Source organism: Poecilia mexicana, unplaced genomic scaffold (assembly GCF_051168715.1).
Source record: "Poecilia mexicana isolate PSO_F unplaced genomic scaffold, ASM5116871v1 scaffold_14, whole genome shotgun sequence".
In the NCBI taxonomy this organism is placed as follows: Eukaryota; Metazoa; Chordata; class Actinopteri; order Cyprinodontiformes; family Poeciliidae; genus Poecilia; species Poecilia mexicana.
Genome location: NW_028263383.1, coordinates 17,065,319 through 17,079,666, shown reverse-complemented (window position 1 = coordinate 17,079,666; position 14,348 = coordinate 17,065,319). Strand labels below are relative to the sequence as shown.

At 40.0% G+C, this 14,348-nt stretch overlaps 2 protein-coding genes across 2 annotated transcripts in view; one reads left to right on the top strand and one right to left on the bottom strand.

The window, feature by feature from the left end:
* The window catches only part of cltca (clathrin, heavy chain a (Hc)), a 28,142-nt gene extending 26,964 nt beyond the window's left edge, over window positions 1–1,178 (bottom strand). The window contains exon 1 of the mRNA XM_014989882.2: window positions 856–1,178. Coding sequence (XP_014845368.1) covers window positions 856–897 — 42 coding nt within the window. The 5' untranslated portion in view covers window positions 898–1,178. The remainder of the gene's footprint in view (window positions 1–855) is intronic.
* A 5,423-nt stretch (window positions 1,179–6,601) lies between these two features.
* Window positions 6,602–14,325, top strand: nherf4b (NHERF family PDZ scaffold protein 4b). The gene is made up of 11 exons (XM_088012293.1): window positions 6,602–6,799; window positions 9,944–10,052; window positions 10,363–10,427; window positions 10,531–10,742; window positions 10,816–11,020; window positions 11,116–11,252; window positions 11,331–11,535; window positions 11,619–11,815; window positions 13,125–13,319; window positions 13,409–13,624; window positions 13,726–14,325. Exons 2-11 carry the CDS (start codon window positions 10,042–10,044, stop codon window positions 13,756–13,758), a joined length of 1,476 nt encoding a protein of 491 aa, XP_087868419.1. The 5' UTR covers window positions 6,602–6,799; window positions 9,944–10,041; the 3' UTR covers window positions 13,759–14,325.
* The last annotated feature ends 23 nt before the right edge of the window (window positions 14,326–14,348 follow it).

Genomic DNA, 14,348 nt, shown 5'->3' with positions numbered 1-14,348 from the left:
TACCGACAACTTGCTATAATCAGGTGATGGTAAAGGTGTGGCCTTTTAAAACAGGAGATATGATTAACCTCACAAGAAACTTCAGAACCACAAAGAAATGTAGCTACTTTTTACTTCGAGTAAACCCGACATGGTAGTTTGTTTCACTGATTTTTTTTAAGCGGTTTGACTCAAAAGGCTCGGTGGGTCCACCGGCCTCAGCCAACATGGACAATACACCTGACTTGAATAGTCCGATACCACATGACCCATTCTACAACTGGCCATGATAATATGCTTCTGAACCACGACTCTTTCGAATAAAATTACTCGAGTAAAAATGAGTTCACTTAGATTTTACCTTCCCCGCCTTCACAGTGTTTAACACAAGCAAACGTGCAGCTAATTATGTTAATTAAGATCATAAAATAATTATGCAACACCTAGGTCTATAACACTGGAAAAGATTTATGATTGACAGCTAAAAATTACATCTGTGTGTACTCTAACCATTGCTGCCATCCAATAATGCCGTCAAGGACGTATAAGTCGTCGAAAAAAAACTTTGGAGAAAAGTTTGAAACTGTCACAATTAAATTTTTTAAAGAGTTATGCCGTTATATCAGAGACTCTTGGTTGAATTAAGAGCAAGTGCGTCTACTCGGTGTGTTAGCAAGCTTGCTAGATGCTAGTTCAGATAAACGTCATCCACCCTGTCAAGCTAGTTAGCATAGCTCTCGAAAGCTACCTTAGCCTGCTAGCAATCTCAAACTTCAGTTCAGAAAGTCTCTGAAACCACAGTTTATCACGTTATAGGGGATAAAGACAGACAAACTTCGCTAAACAAGCATGTCATTCATTAGTTTCTCCACGTACCTGTAGATGCTCCTGAAAGCGAATAGGAAGGATCTGAGCCATGGCGGTTCCCCTGTCACCCTCCTCCGATTTCTTCTAATGCTAACAAACTAAGGCTGCTGCTTCTCACAGGTCCTAGCCGGACAGCCAGGGAGGCTCTACTCTAAAACCCACTTCTCAAATGATTCAAAACCTTCCGCAGAGTGTGTTGCCGGTGTGAGGATACTTTTCATTCGTCCCGTCAGCTTTCGGTTGAGGTGTTTCCCCGGCTAATTACCGACTGCCACTACACCGACTCCCTGGACCTGCAATGGCGATGGAGGTTGGTCAGCAGAGAAAACATCCCGGAAATGAAAGTGCAGTCGACGAGGCGGATGAATACCGTGTCACACTTCTTTAAAAAGTGCATTATGCTCTAACTAAATAATATTTTAAATTATATTTTTACTTATCCACAGTAAACATCGTTGTGTTAAAATCTAAAAGCAGAAAAGTTGGACTTTATTGCTTTAGTATGCGATTATAGACGCAAAAGTGGAACTATTTTTTTCTATTCGCCCTTTGATTTTTGCCACATCATTCGTCTTTGTAAATTAACGTCATTACTACGCGGTGTGTAGGATTATAGCCAATCAAATCAGTCAAACCCAAACAAGACGTGCAACTTTTTTGAACCAGGTGTTAGGCATTTTCTTTTCTACGCAGATGCATTTTGGGCTTAAAAACAACAAAGTGGTTCACTTTGAAGAAATGCTTAATGTGCAAAATATTATCTCACACTGTCCAATTATTAAATATAGATCCATGTGCAAGTGCAGAAAATTACCTTTGGTCTACATAGATGGACGTCACCTTCACTAAAAATGTTTTGCTACTGCTTTAAATGTTTGAACACAAACATGCTATATCTGTAAGGTGGAGTGAGACTTGGTAGTACTCGTTTCCCTTTTTTACATCCACAATTTTTCTTGGCAGAGGATGTGACAGTGTTACACAATGTATAACTGACTGCTGAGATCCATTCGTAGAGATCTTATTTTGATGACCCAGCAGTCGTGACTTCTGAAAAAGTAGAGTTTGCAGGAAAGTGAGTACATGGTATTTGTCATCTGTGTGTGGTTGACAACTACATTTGTGGTATTTCAGCACTGGCATCAACAGAGGTCAGAAAGGTCAGCAAGCATTTTTGAGCAAAAATCAACACAAAACATACCCTGCAGATTTTATGATAAGAACTTAATAAAGTATCTTATGTATCTCAGTATCTCAGTTCTGCAATTCGACAAAAATGCTTACTTTTCCTCATGGGACACGCTCTCTACAGGTAAGAGCAGAAGGCCCTTTCATATGATGTCCAGACCACCTGAGCTGAATCCGAATCTTTTCGATGTGAAACAGCAGTGGTTCTACTTTGAGCTCCTCCCAGATAACAGACCTTTCTAAAAAATCTTATTTTTAAAGCTGAATCGAGTCATTCTGTGGAAGAAGATAACTTCAGTAGTTTTCATCCAGAATCTTGTATGTATTTGGAACCCCAAATTTACCAAACCAGACAAGCTTCATGTCAAGACCACGAGCACAGCAAACAGTGCAGTTGACAAGCTTGCAGAGTCCATCACAAAATATTTCGGCTTGCATAGTAGTAAGCATTCTCCACATCTAGAAAGTACAAGGAAAACAACAACAAAACTCATCAGGGTAAAGAGCTGCTCTACTTTCTATGCCAAGTTGAAACATACTCTCCAAGCCCCCTACTTAAAAAGAGGACTGCAACTTTGATCTGCCACTCCATACACTAGGTGGTGTTCCAATTCTTCATTTGATGTCAAAGAGACTTATCAGCCATGACAACACTGGCAATAATACTTGAAATTAAAGATGACTTATTAGTGGACGAAAAAATATCTACATCATCTAAATATATGTCCTCTGATCTTTTTGCATCTTCTAGCCAAGGGACTGAAATCCTGAAATAAAAACGTTAGTCATGACTCATCTTTCCCCCCTGTACCCAAGCCTTATATTGTAATTCACCTTATCATCACCTGTGCATAAGCTTTTTATTCAACCCATTAAATGAGTGTGATTCAGATGCAGCGTCCAGTGAAGGCTGCCCCAAATGGCCCATTCATGCTGCTGTTGCCATGGATTCACAGGCCAAGGAAACTGGCAGACACAGACACTCACAGAGAACCAATGTGTGTCACCTTCGGTCTCTCTACGAGAAAGCTGCACTAGCTTCCTTTGGCAGGTTTTAACTTCAAGTTTAATAAAAACGAGAGGTGCAGTTGAAGTTTTATAGTCTCTGTCCTTAAGGTCAATGTGTAGCCAGGCTTAGATCTGATAGATGGGCAGCAAATCCTGTGAATTATATCCAGTAGTAACTATACAGACTTTTGGCTGCCACAGTACTCCACTGTGCTTTGGCCAGGATTAAAGCACAGATGGGAGCTCTGCATCTTCCTTTGGCTGAGAGGATACCACCAAGGATGACTGAGTGGGACTGCCAAGAATGAAAAAAGCCCTAATGGGTCCTCTGTTCTCTGTTTTATCCCCTTACTCTCTCTTTTTCACATCCATTTCTTCCCTGTTAAGAAGGTTCAGATTAAGCAAAAAGGCCAACCTTTTTTTCCAGTTCTTTTTTGTCTGTCATCTTACAGATTCAAGTTAATTGGGGAAGATCTATCATCTCTTCCATTGTGCAAATGTTAGAAAGATATTGCAATACTGTATAGAGTCGCCACAAGTCACTCTACACTTCTTTATATTGTATTTTTCATTGAGCAGGACTTACTTGTAGTATTTTAAAATTGTTGTGATTAGTTCTCTTGGCTTTTGGACTGGATTTGGAAGGTTGGCTGCTTTTCCACTGACCATAATTAGAGGAATGTTGATTATTTAGTCATTAAAGTTGTCTGTAAATCTACACATTCACCCAGATACTTTTTCACTTTTGTCATTTTTGTTAAGTACACACTAGCCTACATGCTGTCATTGCCAGGTACAATGACCTAGCTAAGTGAAAAAGCATGCTCCAGTGTTGTGAGGGGGGAGTGTGTTGGGGAGCATGGCCCTTTTTTGTTCCTGGGAGCTTATGCCATGTTGAAGCATAGGTGGTTCCTGGCTTGAGGCCTGTGGCTATTGGGCATGTTAAAAGTTGGCTGTGAGCTGGCACGGTGAGGTTACTGGTCTGTAGACCTCCCCGGGCCTGGCCGATCATGTAGGATGGCACGGTGACTTTCCTTCCTTGATCTCTCTGAGTACTGGCTGTTGTGGACTGCCAGAGACGGTTATGGGGGATTTAGTACCCAGTGTTTCTCTCTGTGCCTCACAGGCCTGGGGGTGTGCTTTGCTGCCCACTTGCCTCTATGTCATATGGCTACTCTGTAGGGTGGTAGTCTGGTGTCTGTCTACCTGGGGTTGCTGCTGGCTACTTTGATTCCAGATACAGTCGTGATTAAGAATAAAGTCAACTAAGCATTAGAAGACATTCTTTGGATATCTTAGTGCAAAACTGCACTGCCACATGTGGGCAATAAGCTTCTCCATATGATTTGCCATGGCTGGACAAATAAACAAAACTTGCTCTAGCTTAGTGTTGACACTCAGCAGAGACAGTATCTGTATGCACATTGAGTCAGAGACTTTTAGACTACCGTCTCGTGACAAGATGGGTAGTAAAGGACTCACTTTTGTCCAATAAAACCTCAAGGACAGACTGAAATTCTACAGAGTTCAAGGATGAGCATCAGAAGACTGATCTCTGATAAATCCTCCCTTTTACTGTAGATTACACTTTGATTCTTGCATTCTACCAACACTGAAGCACCTGCCTGCAATGCACGTCTGGGGTGCCCAGAAATAATACCATGAAGAAGTACTGGGACCAAAATGTCCTCAAATATCAGTTTTTCAATTCACGTGGTTATAATGTGTATTTTGAAGCATGATGGAACGCTGTGTCACCAGGGAAAAGCGCAAAGGTGATGTCTCAAGAAAAAACACAGGGTCATCTCTTTAAAAGCAGATGGAGACAGAAGCCAAGAAATAACTCACACCAATAAGACAAGAATGGATGGGGTTACAAATAAAAGTCTTTAAATCTTATGTAACATTTTTATTATTCTTCTGTATAGAAAAATGGTAACATCAAAATGATCAAGTCTAAAACACTCAACACTTTTGTCATTGCCAAAACATATTGAGGATAGCCAAATGTTCAAATCAATCTTTTTGAACTTCCGGTATATTGTACCATTCCTCTTCAGTCATATGCAGCCCAATATAGCTTAACCTTTGAATCCTGGTTGAAGGGAAGTTACTAATTGACTATGTGTATGTGGCCCTGTTCAACTCTGAAGCATACAGAAATACAGTTTGGCAGAGGGGATTAATGTCAGAGTTGAGAAGGTCCAATATAAACATGGAATTTTGATGTAAAATCTGAAACTAGTCAATCTGAAACTACCGACGAACAGAAACAGGCTCGAAAATCATTAGCATGTGGCTACAGCTGCATGTTCAGGCTAAATGAATATTTTATGTGTTAGCAGCTTGCCTTTAATAAACATACACTTTAGCCAAGAAATAGAAAACATAGTTTAATCAACTTCAAATATATTCAAGTAATTTATACAGAGAGAAACGCAATCGTGTCACCGATGACCAGACTTAGTTTGGAGTTTGGTGCCATCTTGTGGCGGGATGAATTAATCAACCTTAAATGAAGAATTTTCAACAAAAATACTAACTTCTAATTCTACAGTATAAAGTACACTTCCCAATTTAAATTAGACCATATCATTGTCTGTACTGTGCTGTTGACCATCAAAGACCCATCTCTGTGAACTTGTAACTTTTATTACTATTTTTAAAGACAATGATTTTTATATAAAATGCTCTGCCATGTGAAATAATTTGGTCAAGTTTTACAAAAGTGATATAGTCACAAATGATGTTTTTCATTAAAAAAAACAACAAACTTTACTATATCAATATTCAATTCAAATAAATTCAGTTTAAGTTAATTTTTATGCATCTTCATAAACTCTTGAACAAAAAAATTAGGAATTTAGGGTTTTAAAGATATTTTTACAGCTTATATTTACACATTCATTAACATTTGGCTTAGTATCCCTTTGCAAGCTACAGAGAAAACACGTTTTCTTTACTTTTCTTTTTGTAGCCATTCACGTTTTCTTTCGCTGTGGCTTCTGTTGGTTACATGTTTGATTGTCTGATCAGCAACAGAATGAATCCACTAGGAAACAACTCGTGCTCAGTGAAATGAGGAGGCTGCTTGTGCCAGCTGTAACCCTCTTTCACAAAGAATGTGTTTTCTTTGACCTCAAAATGTTCCAGGGAAAGTTTGATGTTTCTGGGCCAAGTTATGTCCCACTTAAGCTGATAATAAACCAACATATTGTTTATTGTTTTCTTTCTGTGTCAGGATCTTTATTCACGCTTCAACAGTTCTAGGCTTACGTTGCGTTTTATCCTTCTCCCGTCTCGACGCAAAAATGAGATTCGAGACAGTTTAGATCATTTCCTGTACATATCTTGACGCAAAACTGGAAGCAGATACTACAATCCACTTTTTTTGTAATTTAATCCTAGACTAAATTGAACAGTTCCGGGCCTATTCAAGGCCTCAGATGTTTGCTAGAGAACGTTTGTGAAAAATCAACATCATGAAGGCAGCAGACAGGCCCTGACCCTGACAGCCACTCTGGGTTGTAATTCTGTAACTGCGGCAGAACAATGATCTGTAACTTTCCCTGAAGCGTCCGGTGCGTTTTGTCTACAGAACAATGTGACACTGACATGTGTGCTCAAAACGTCCCAGTCTGATTAAACAGTAACCCTCAGAGGGAGGAGTCTCTGCACATACAACCACAAAGGTCCGTCTCTCGGTGAGGGTTTGCTGACCTGACGTGACAGAAGCACAGCATGAGCTCAGGTGAAGGTAAGGCGTGAGTTTATTTGGTGTTCTTACATGCTTGTCTTGTGGCTTTACTGTATCAATAATTCCATTTATGTCTATCCGGTTTGTTAATTTTTTTTTTCATACCCCCCTTTATGTTCACCAGGCAGCGTTCTTTTTGCTCGTTTCCCCATTATTCTGATTGTGCTGCACAGGAATAATGCCTTGAAAAAGAACATAGTTTCACTTGATTGACTGATTACATTCACAGTTGCCGAAAAAATATTTTTACACGTTGCTAATTGGACTTTTGTTTTTTAAGTGATACCTATTTAAAGCACAAACTCCCCAGCTGTGCACATTATTAGCTATCATTGTATTTGGGCTTCCCCCTTACATAAGGATTGAAAAAGAGGTTTATGAGAGGAAAAGCAAACAGTGACCCATTAGCTGTCCAGAGGTGCCTGAGGGGAGTGACACTGATCTGCTGAAAGAGCCAAACATTGTTTAGCATTCGAAACTCTTAGCTCTGTCAGGAAGGCAGAAATTTTGTTTCAACACCATGTTGGACTGATAGATAAGGCCACAGTGACAGCTCAGTGTGACACTGCTGGCATTTTCATATCATCTCCTTTCATCTGGAAGACAAATACAAATGTCCGCAGCACCTCGCAACAGTATTTGAACCAACTGTTACCAATTTTGTCACAATGCAGGAACAAGCTTTAATGCTCTTTACGGGAATTTTTATGTGACAAACAAAACAACCGTAAAACATGGTGGATTACCTAAGATTAATATACAGTACTTCTAGTCTGGATACCCCTAAATTGAATCTCAGGCAATCAACTGTCTTAAAAAGTCAATTAATTAGTGAATGTGAGTAGTTTCATCTCAGTGTAAATTCCAGTTATTCCATGAAAGCTCAAAAGGATCAAGGAGCAACTGTAAAATGTCAAAAGAGCAACCCAAGTCTGGATGACACAGCATACACGTTCTGTATGTTCTGTTCAGAAACGATTTTCAAATATTTTGGCCAACATGCAAAACTTTGTGTGTGGTGGGAAAATAACGCCGTACATTCCCTGAACATATCGTCCTCATCACAAAACAAACAGCTTGGTCCAGAACGCTGCTGCTCGCGTTCTCATTAAAATTGGGCAGATAAAGAGCATCATTCCTTTCAAAATCCTGGCTCCCTGTAGCTCAGAGGATAGATTTTAAAATACTGTTGTTAGTTTATACATAGCTGAATGGTTTAGCACCACTATACAGCAAATATGTTCTGTTGTTGTATCAACCCTCCAGACCACTCAGGTCTTCTGGGTCTGGTCTGCTCTGCATCCCTTGAACCAGAACCAAATGTGGAGAAGCAGCTTCTATGCACCACAAATCTGGAATAAACTTCCAGAAAACTACATAACAGCAGAAATACAGAATTCCTTTAAATCAAGGCACCCACCTTTTGAACCATAATAAATTGAACATTGACTAACATATTTGATGTGTACAATTCTGATGATGGTACTTGTCAAAATGTAAAGTTTATTTGGTTGCATGTTGTTTTTATGACTTTTTATTCTTGTGTTTTATGATCTAAAGTACTTTGAACTGTCTCGTTACTGAAGTGTGATAACCAATTAAACTTGACTGACTAACTAGCTGATACAGCCTTATTCCAAATTATATTAAATGAATCTTTTCATTAAGATTCTTCACACAAGTACTCCATTGTGTGAGAATGTGGAGCAAAGTTTTTGAAGTTTTTTGCAAATTTATTAAAAAGAGAAAACTAATATTAGGCTGAAGAAATGCACCACTCCTGGTGAAAAAACGTCCAATCAGATCCAGGAGGAGGGTTTTAGCGCTGTCAATCAATGTTGCTCAATGTGTTAATGGTGGAGAAGCAACTTACCGTTCCAGGAAAACGGTCATCATCGATGGCCATGCTACCTAGCCTTAGCATTGATAACAAACTATGTTGTGTTGAACCAGCTGTAACGCTGCATGGAGCCAGGGGAGACAGTGAGCACTGAAGTGATTAGCAGCGCTAAGACCTTCCCCCTGGCTCTGATTGGTTGTTTCTGACTGAGTGGTGTATTCTGCAATTAATAATGGGAGCACTGAGAGAAGGCAGAGAAGCTTGATTTTTCACAGATTATCTGACTTACTCTCATGAAATGATGATAATTTTAATAAGTATATATATATAAAAAAAAGCATCTTTTATAAGTTATATACTGCAGCTTTAATCTAATTGATAATCTGCAGGAAGACTTTGAAATCGATGCTCACAGATGGTCTCTGTGTAATTTGACTGAACTTGAGCTGTTTTGCAAAGACTGGGGGGGGGGGTTGAAAATAGAGCTATGCAGGGACATATCCAGAAAGACTTCCAACTGTAACTGGGTGGAATTTTTTCTTTTTTTTTCTTTTTTTTTACAAACTCAGACGGCTGCTGCTGCAAATGCATTTTGCACTTTTCATATTTTAATTTGCATAAAAAGAAAAAAACAACAACATAAAAATCTTGTATCAATTTCCACTGATTTTAATATTATGCAGTGTCATGTTGGTGTGTCATAGAAAATCCAGATAGCATTCGTAGAAGCTTATGGTTCCACAGTGAAATGACCTTGCTCAGTGCACAATGGCTCAGATGTTGTTAAGCAGAAAACGCCCTGTATGAGCCAGTGCTGACACCTGTCTGAATGAATTAGTTCTGGTGGTGTTTAACCCCACCACCTGGAGAGCATAGCTCCAGTCTAAATCCAGATATTTCCTGGTATATTTTAGGACATTGCTACTCCAACAGAGTATATAATTTGCAATCTCTCCAGGTGTTTAGAAGGGACAAAGACCAAAGACTACGAAATAAAGTCAATCCCAGTTTTATGGAGTTAGACTTGTTAGTCAAAGTCACCATGTATGTTGGTGAAAGCTTAGATATGACCAGTCGTGTAAGAATGAGGCTTTGCTATTAGGTAGACATAACCAGAGCCTTATGGTCCAGCAGTTACATCAGCATTATCATATCATGGTTGATACGTAATGAGTGTGTGTAATGAGTGTGTATGTGTGCGTGTGTGTGTGTATGTAGTATTGCAAACTGTTATATTTTGAAAGTGCTGGTTAAAAATTTAAAAGGTAAACTGTATTATGTAAATCCCCTTATCTTTTCATCAGGAGATGTGCAGATAAGGAGTTTTATAATGTGAGTTTCATGCAGCCAAAGTCATTCATCTCATGTGTTCTTTGATTTTCATGGTGTGCTGGAAGTCGTCATGTTGACAGAGTAAGTCACCTTTCTTGTTTGTTCCATTTGTTATAATATATTCTGAACACTAATTTACTGCCCAGCTCTTATTTAAGATTTATTGGGTTATTATTAATTGAAAGGGAAATGGCTTAGTCAGGCAATTTGACTAGTTCTTTTCACAGAATGTAACAACCAGAAAAAGGATTGAACAGAAAGAAGACTTTTTGCATCCTATTACAATATCTGCAAGCAGAGTATTACTTGGTTTAGCATGAACATTTCAGGGTTGCCGTAAACTGGAAGACTTTGACATTTCATCTACATTTCATTCATTCTTGTCCTAAAGAAAATTTACATTTGATCCAAAAGAGGGAATTGATAACCCTGCCATGATCATCACAGACTGCACAGGTATGAAGGTTTTTTTTTTTTTTTTTTTTTCAAACTGCTGTAAAGCATACCATAAAGAAGACTTGTCCTTTTAAACTGAACATTCTTTCCTCTTTTAAATCAGACTCTGTGTGGATTCCCAGGCCACGCATGTGTGTTCTTAAAAGAGAAGACGGGGAGAGTTATGGCTTCAACTTGCGGGTGGAAAGAGATCGTAATGGACACGTGATTAGAAACGTGGTGCAAGGGGGCATCGCAGCACGCAGTGGCCTTCGAGATGGAGACAGACTACTAGAGGTCAACAACTGCTACGTTGATGATGTTCCCCACGCTGAGGTAAGACCACGTTCTCCTGAGGACACTCACTCTTGACTTGAGGCAAATCGTACTTTATATCTTGATCTATTAGGTTGCCAGGAAGATTAAGCTTAGTGGACAGCTGTTATGCATGTTGGTGCTGGACGGCGAGGAGTATGAGCAGGCTGTGGCAGGAGGTCAGGACCTCAGATTGTTGTCAAGGACCCTCAACGAAGAACCCTGCAAGCCACCCAGACTCTGCCACATCACCAAGGAGCCTGGCTCAGGTCTAGGTATCAACTTTACTGCCTTGGAAGGTAAGTCATCTTCTGGCAATCACCACCGGTCCAATGTTCAAGATCAGATAGCTGTTATGTTGAGGTTGGCTGATTTGCCTGTGTCTGTAACGAAGGAGAGAAAGGTCGCTTCTCAGTGAACCTGGTGAAAGGTGGCGCGGCTGAAAAGGCTGGAGTCCGCAAGGGAGATCACCTGGTGTGGATGAACGGAGTAATGGTGTCCCACCTTACACACTCTGCCCTCAGTCGAATGGTTTGTGCTACGTGAGATGATGTTTAAATACTGTATAGTAGTATAATTTCAAAATTGATCGTTTCCGTTTTGTCATAGATGAAAAAATGCGGAAATAGCATCACAATCCTGGTGATAGACAGTGAGAGTGAGAAGATCTACATGCAGAGGAAGATGCCCATTTTGCCCGCCATGGCTGTGCCCAACAAACTACCCTTCGGAGCCAGAAAGCTCCGCCTAATCTCTGGGCCAGAAGGATATGGATTTCTTCTCCGGCTGGAGAAGACACCATCGGGAAACACTTGTGAGAGGAAGAAAATGGTGCAAGCTCAAATTTAAGGGAACCTTGCTTGCCTTTTTGAGGTTTAGGTTTGTTTTATTCAACAGATCATGTTCTGCGTGAGGTGGACAGCGGCAGTCCAGCAGAGAGGGCAGGTGTGCAGGATGGAGAGATCCTGCTGGAAGTCAATGGAGAGTCAGTGGATTCGCTCAGACATGATGAGATTGTGGAAAGAGTGAGACTAAGTGGAAAGCAGGTCTTCATCACCACAATCAGCCAGTCTGGGTTAGGATTTTACAACCAGGTGAGAATCCCTTATCTCATTCTCGACAGGGTCTAGAAGTCTTGGGTAATCCCTAAATTACAGAGCCAGACTTTCTTGTAATTTCTCGAACTGACCTAAAGGAATAGTGCAACGGGCTTGTGGAAAGGCTTTATGGATTTTGACTGGATATTTAAAATGTTACCTGCTGTTTAAGAATAGATCATAAGAAGGCCATTTAACATTTGTAACAAACTGCCAACAACAAAGTGCCTGAAGATCCATTTATATTCTAGACCTGCTTGACCTTGTTAGGTGGCTGCTGCCTCTCCAGTAGCCAGGATTTACCTTGAAAAGATCACTAGTTGAAATACATGTTGGGTTACTAATTTTATGGTTGAATGATTCAACCATAATCATTCAACCGTATTATCAAACAATTAAAGCTCAAAACTGTCATGAAATGGGTTGATGGTGGTGAGGATGGATGCGGCAGGTAGAAGTGCAAAGTGATTATTTTAATGGTGATCTCAAAGGGTACAAAAAGTCCAGGCAGCACTGGTGAGCAATAAGGCAAGGAACTGAAACACTGGTAGCAACTGGAGCAGAACTAGACTACGAGGACAGAGACACGACATATGACAAACCATAACAAGGATCCGACAGGGAGCAGGGGACACAAGGCAAGGGCAATCAAGGGCAAAACACACAGCCACGGGTACTAAATTAACCCCCAAAAAACAACACAGAAACCTACATCCTCACACAAACAGCCAACTGACCAATCCACCAACAAACAAGCAACTAACAAATGAGGAAAATGGACTATAAACTAACCAACGTGGCACTATCCTTCTTTACTATGCATTCTTGTTTATTTTTGGCAGGAGGAAGACAATTTCGAGATTAACCAACCAAATAAAAATGACTGACCAACCATCAGAATAACAGAGCAACCAACCAACAGCCCAGCATATCAACCAACCAGCTAACCAACCATCCAAACAATTAATATACTTTTTAAATAGGCTGTACAGAAAACTTGTAAAAAGTTGCCAAACCCCAAACAGAAACTTTGTGAAACTGACAATAGTTACTCTGATACTGAATAACTATTACTTTGCAGAAGAGTGTGTTTCCCATAACCCTTGTATGTAGAAATGGGGTCCAACCGACCCCACACACGTAAAACTTGTATCATTTGCCTCAGTCCTCGCACGCACAAGGGTTAAATTAAAATGAGACGATTGGCAAATTAAGGGATCGGCACAGAGTTCAACAACAGATTTCCCAGCACCGTAACTTATGGTCACACCACATTTACTTCCCATTCTTCGTTTTCTTCCTACAGCTGGGCTTGTCTCCTCTTCTGTTCTGTGACAGCGAAACAGCTGAGAAAAAAATGGAGGAAATAAATGTTGAGCTATCTCCAAAGGGAAACAACGGCTCGAGCGGTTCTAGACTCTGCACTGTCGAAAAAGATCCTCTTGGATTCGGCTTTCGTCTGGACTCTCTCCCACAGAGACGTGGGACTTTCATCAGTGAGGTGGGAACCAGCACTTTTGTACCTCTCAAGCACTTGGGCTCACAAGCGCAGACGAGTTTTGTAAGATTGACATTTCCCTTCTGCTGTAGGTGGGTTCTGGAGGTTCTGGACATAGAGCAGGACTGGCTGTGGGAGATGTTGTGTTGGAAGTTAATGGCAAAAATGTAGAAGAGAAATGTCTGGCTGATGTGATTGCTCTGGTGAAAAATGGAGGGAGCCGTATTTCTTTATTAGTTATGGACCGAACAAGCTATGACAAACAGAAAGAGAAAGAGAGACCAGCGTCTAATGTCACCGACAGCGAGGTGAGGGGATCATAAATCCTACAATGATCAATTCACAGTCATTATTGAGCACTACGCTTACTATGCACTATTGTTTTATCATTTCTTATTTATTTTGGCAGGAGGAAGACGATTTTGAGATTTCATTTTTGTGAGCATGAACAATTTTGGAGACTTTCCCCAGCACCATACATCTGTTTAAAGACTTTATAAAGAGAGCTGAAGATGACAAAAACTTTTGGTGTTGTCATGGCAAAGGGACATCTATCGCACCCCACGGATTCAACGCAAATCCAAACAAAACTGACAAGATAATCTAAACATGAATCAGTTTTAACTACATGGTATTTGTGATGGCACGAGAATGCCATTGTGTTCAGTATTATAGGTTAAGGAGAGTTTTGGTCTGATAAATTACCTCAATTTAATGTAGCACAAGAATTGCTTCGCAGCAACCATCTGAGGAAACAAACACTTCACACGTTGGACAACAATTTATTAAAAGCGATTACAAAAGTAGTCAATATTTGAAAGAACTCTGGGAAAGTTATATACCAGTATTTTCTGAGATTGTAGCAAAAAAGGTGGTGGTGAGCACTGTAGTGTTTTTTTTTTACTCTGTTATTAAATGCATATGTCGTCAGCTTAGCTTGTGTTATGTAACTGATATTGCAGATGCTGTTGTGTAAAATTACAATAAACAATTACATTCCTTCACCAAAGGTTCAACTATTTCTAAAACTAT

Bases quoted from the DNA above. Each gene is read 5' to 3' on its own strand.
- nherf4b (XM_088012293.1), top strand. The intron at 11,253-11,330 runs GTTTGTGCTACG...GTTTTGTCATAG, and splicing joins ACTCTGCCCTCAGTCGAATG to ATGAAAAAATGCGGAAATAG. The intron at 13,320-13,408 runs GTGGGAACCAGC...CTTCTGCTGTAG, and splicing joins GTGGGACTTTCATCAGTGAG to GTGGGTTCTGGAGGTTCTGG.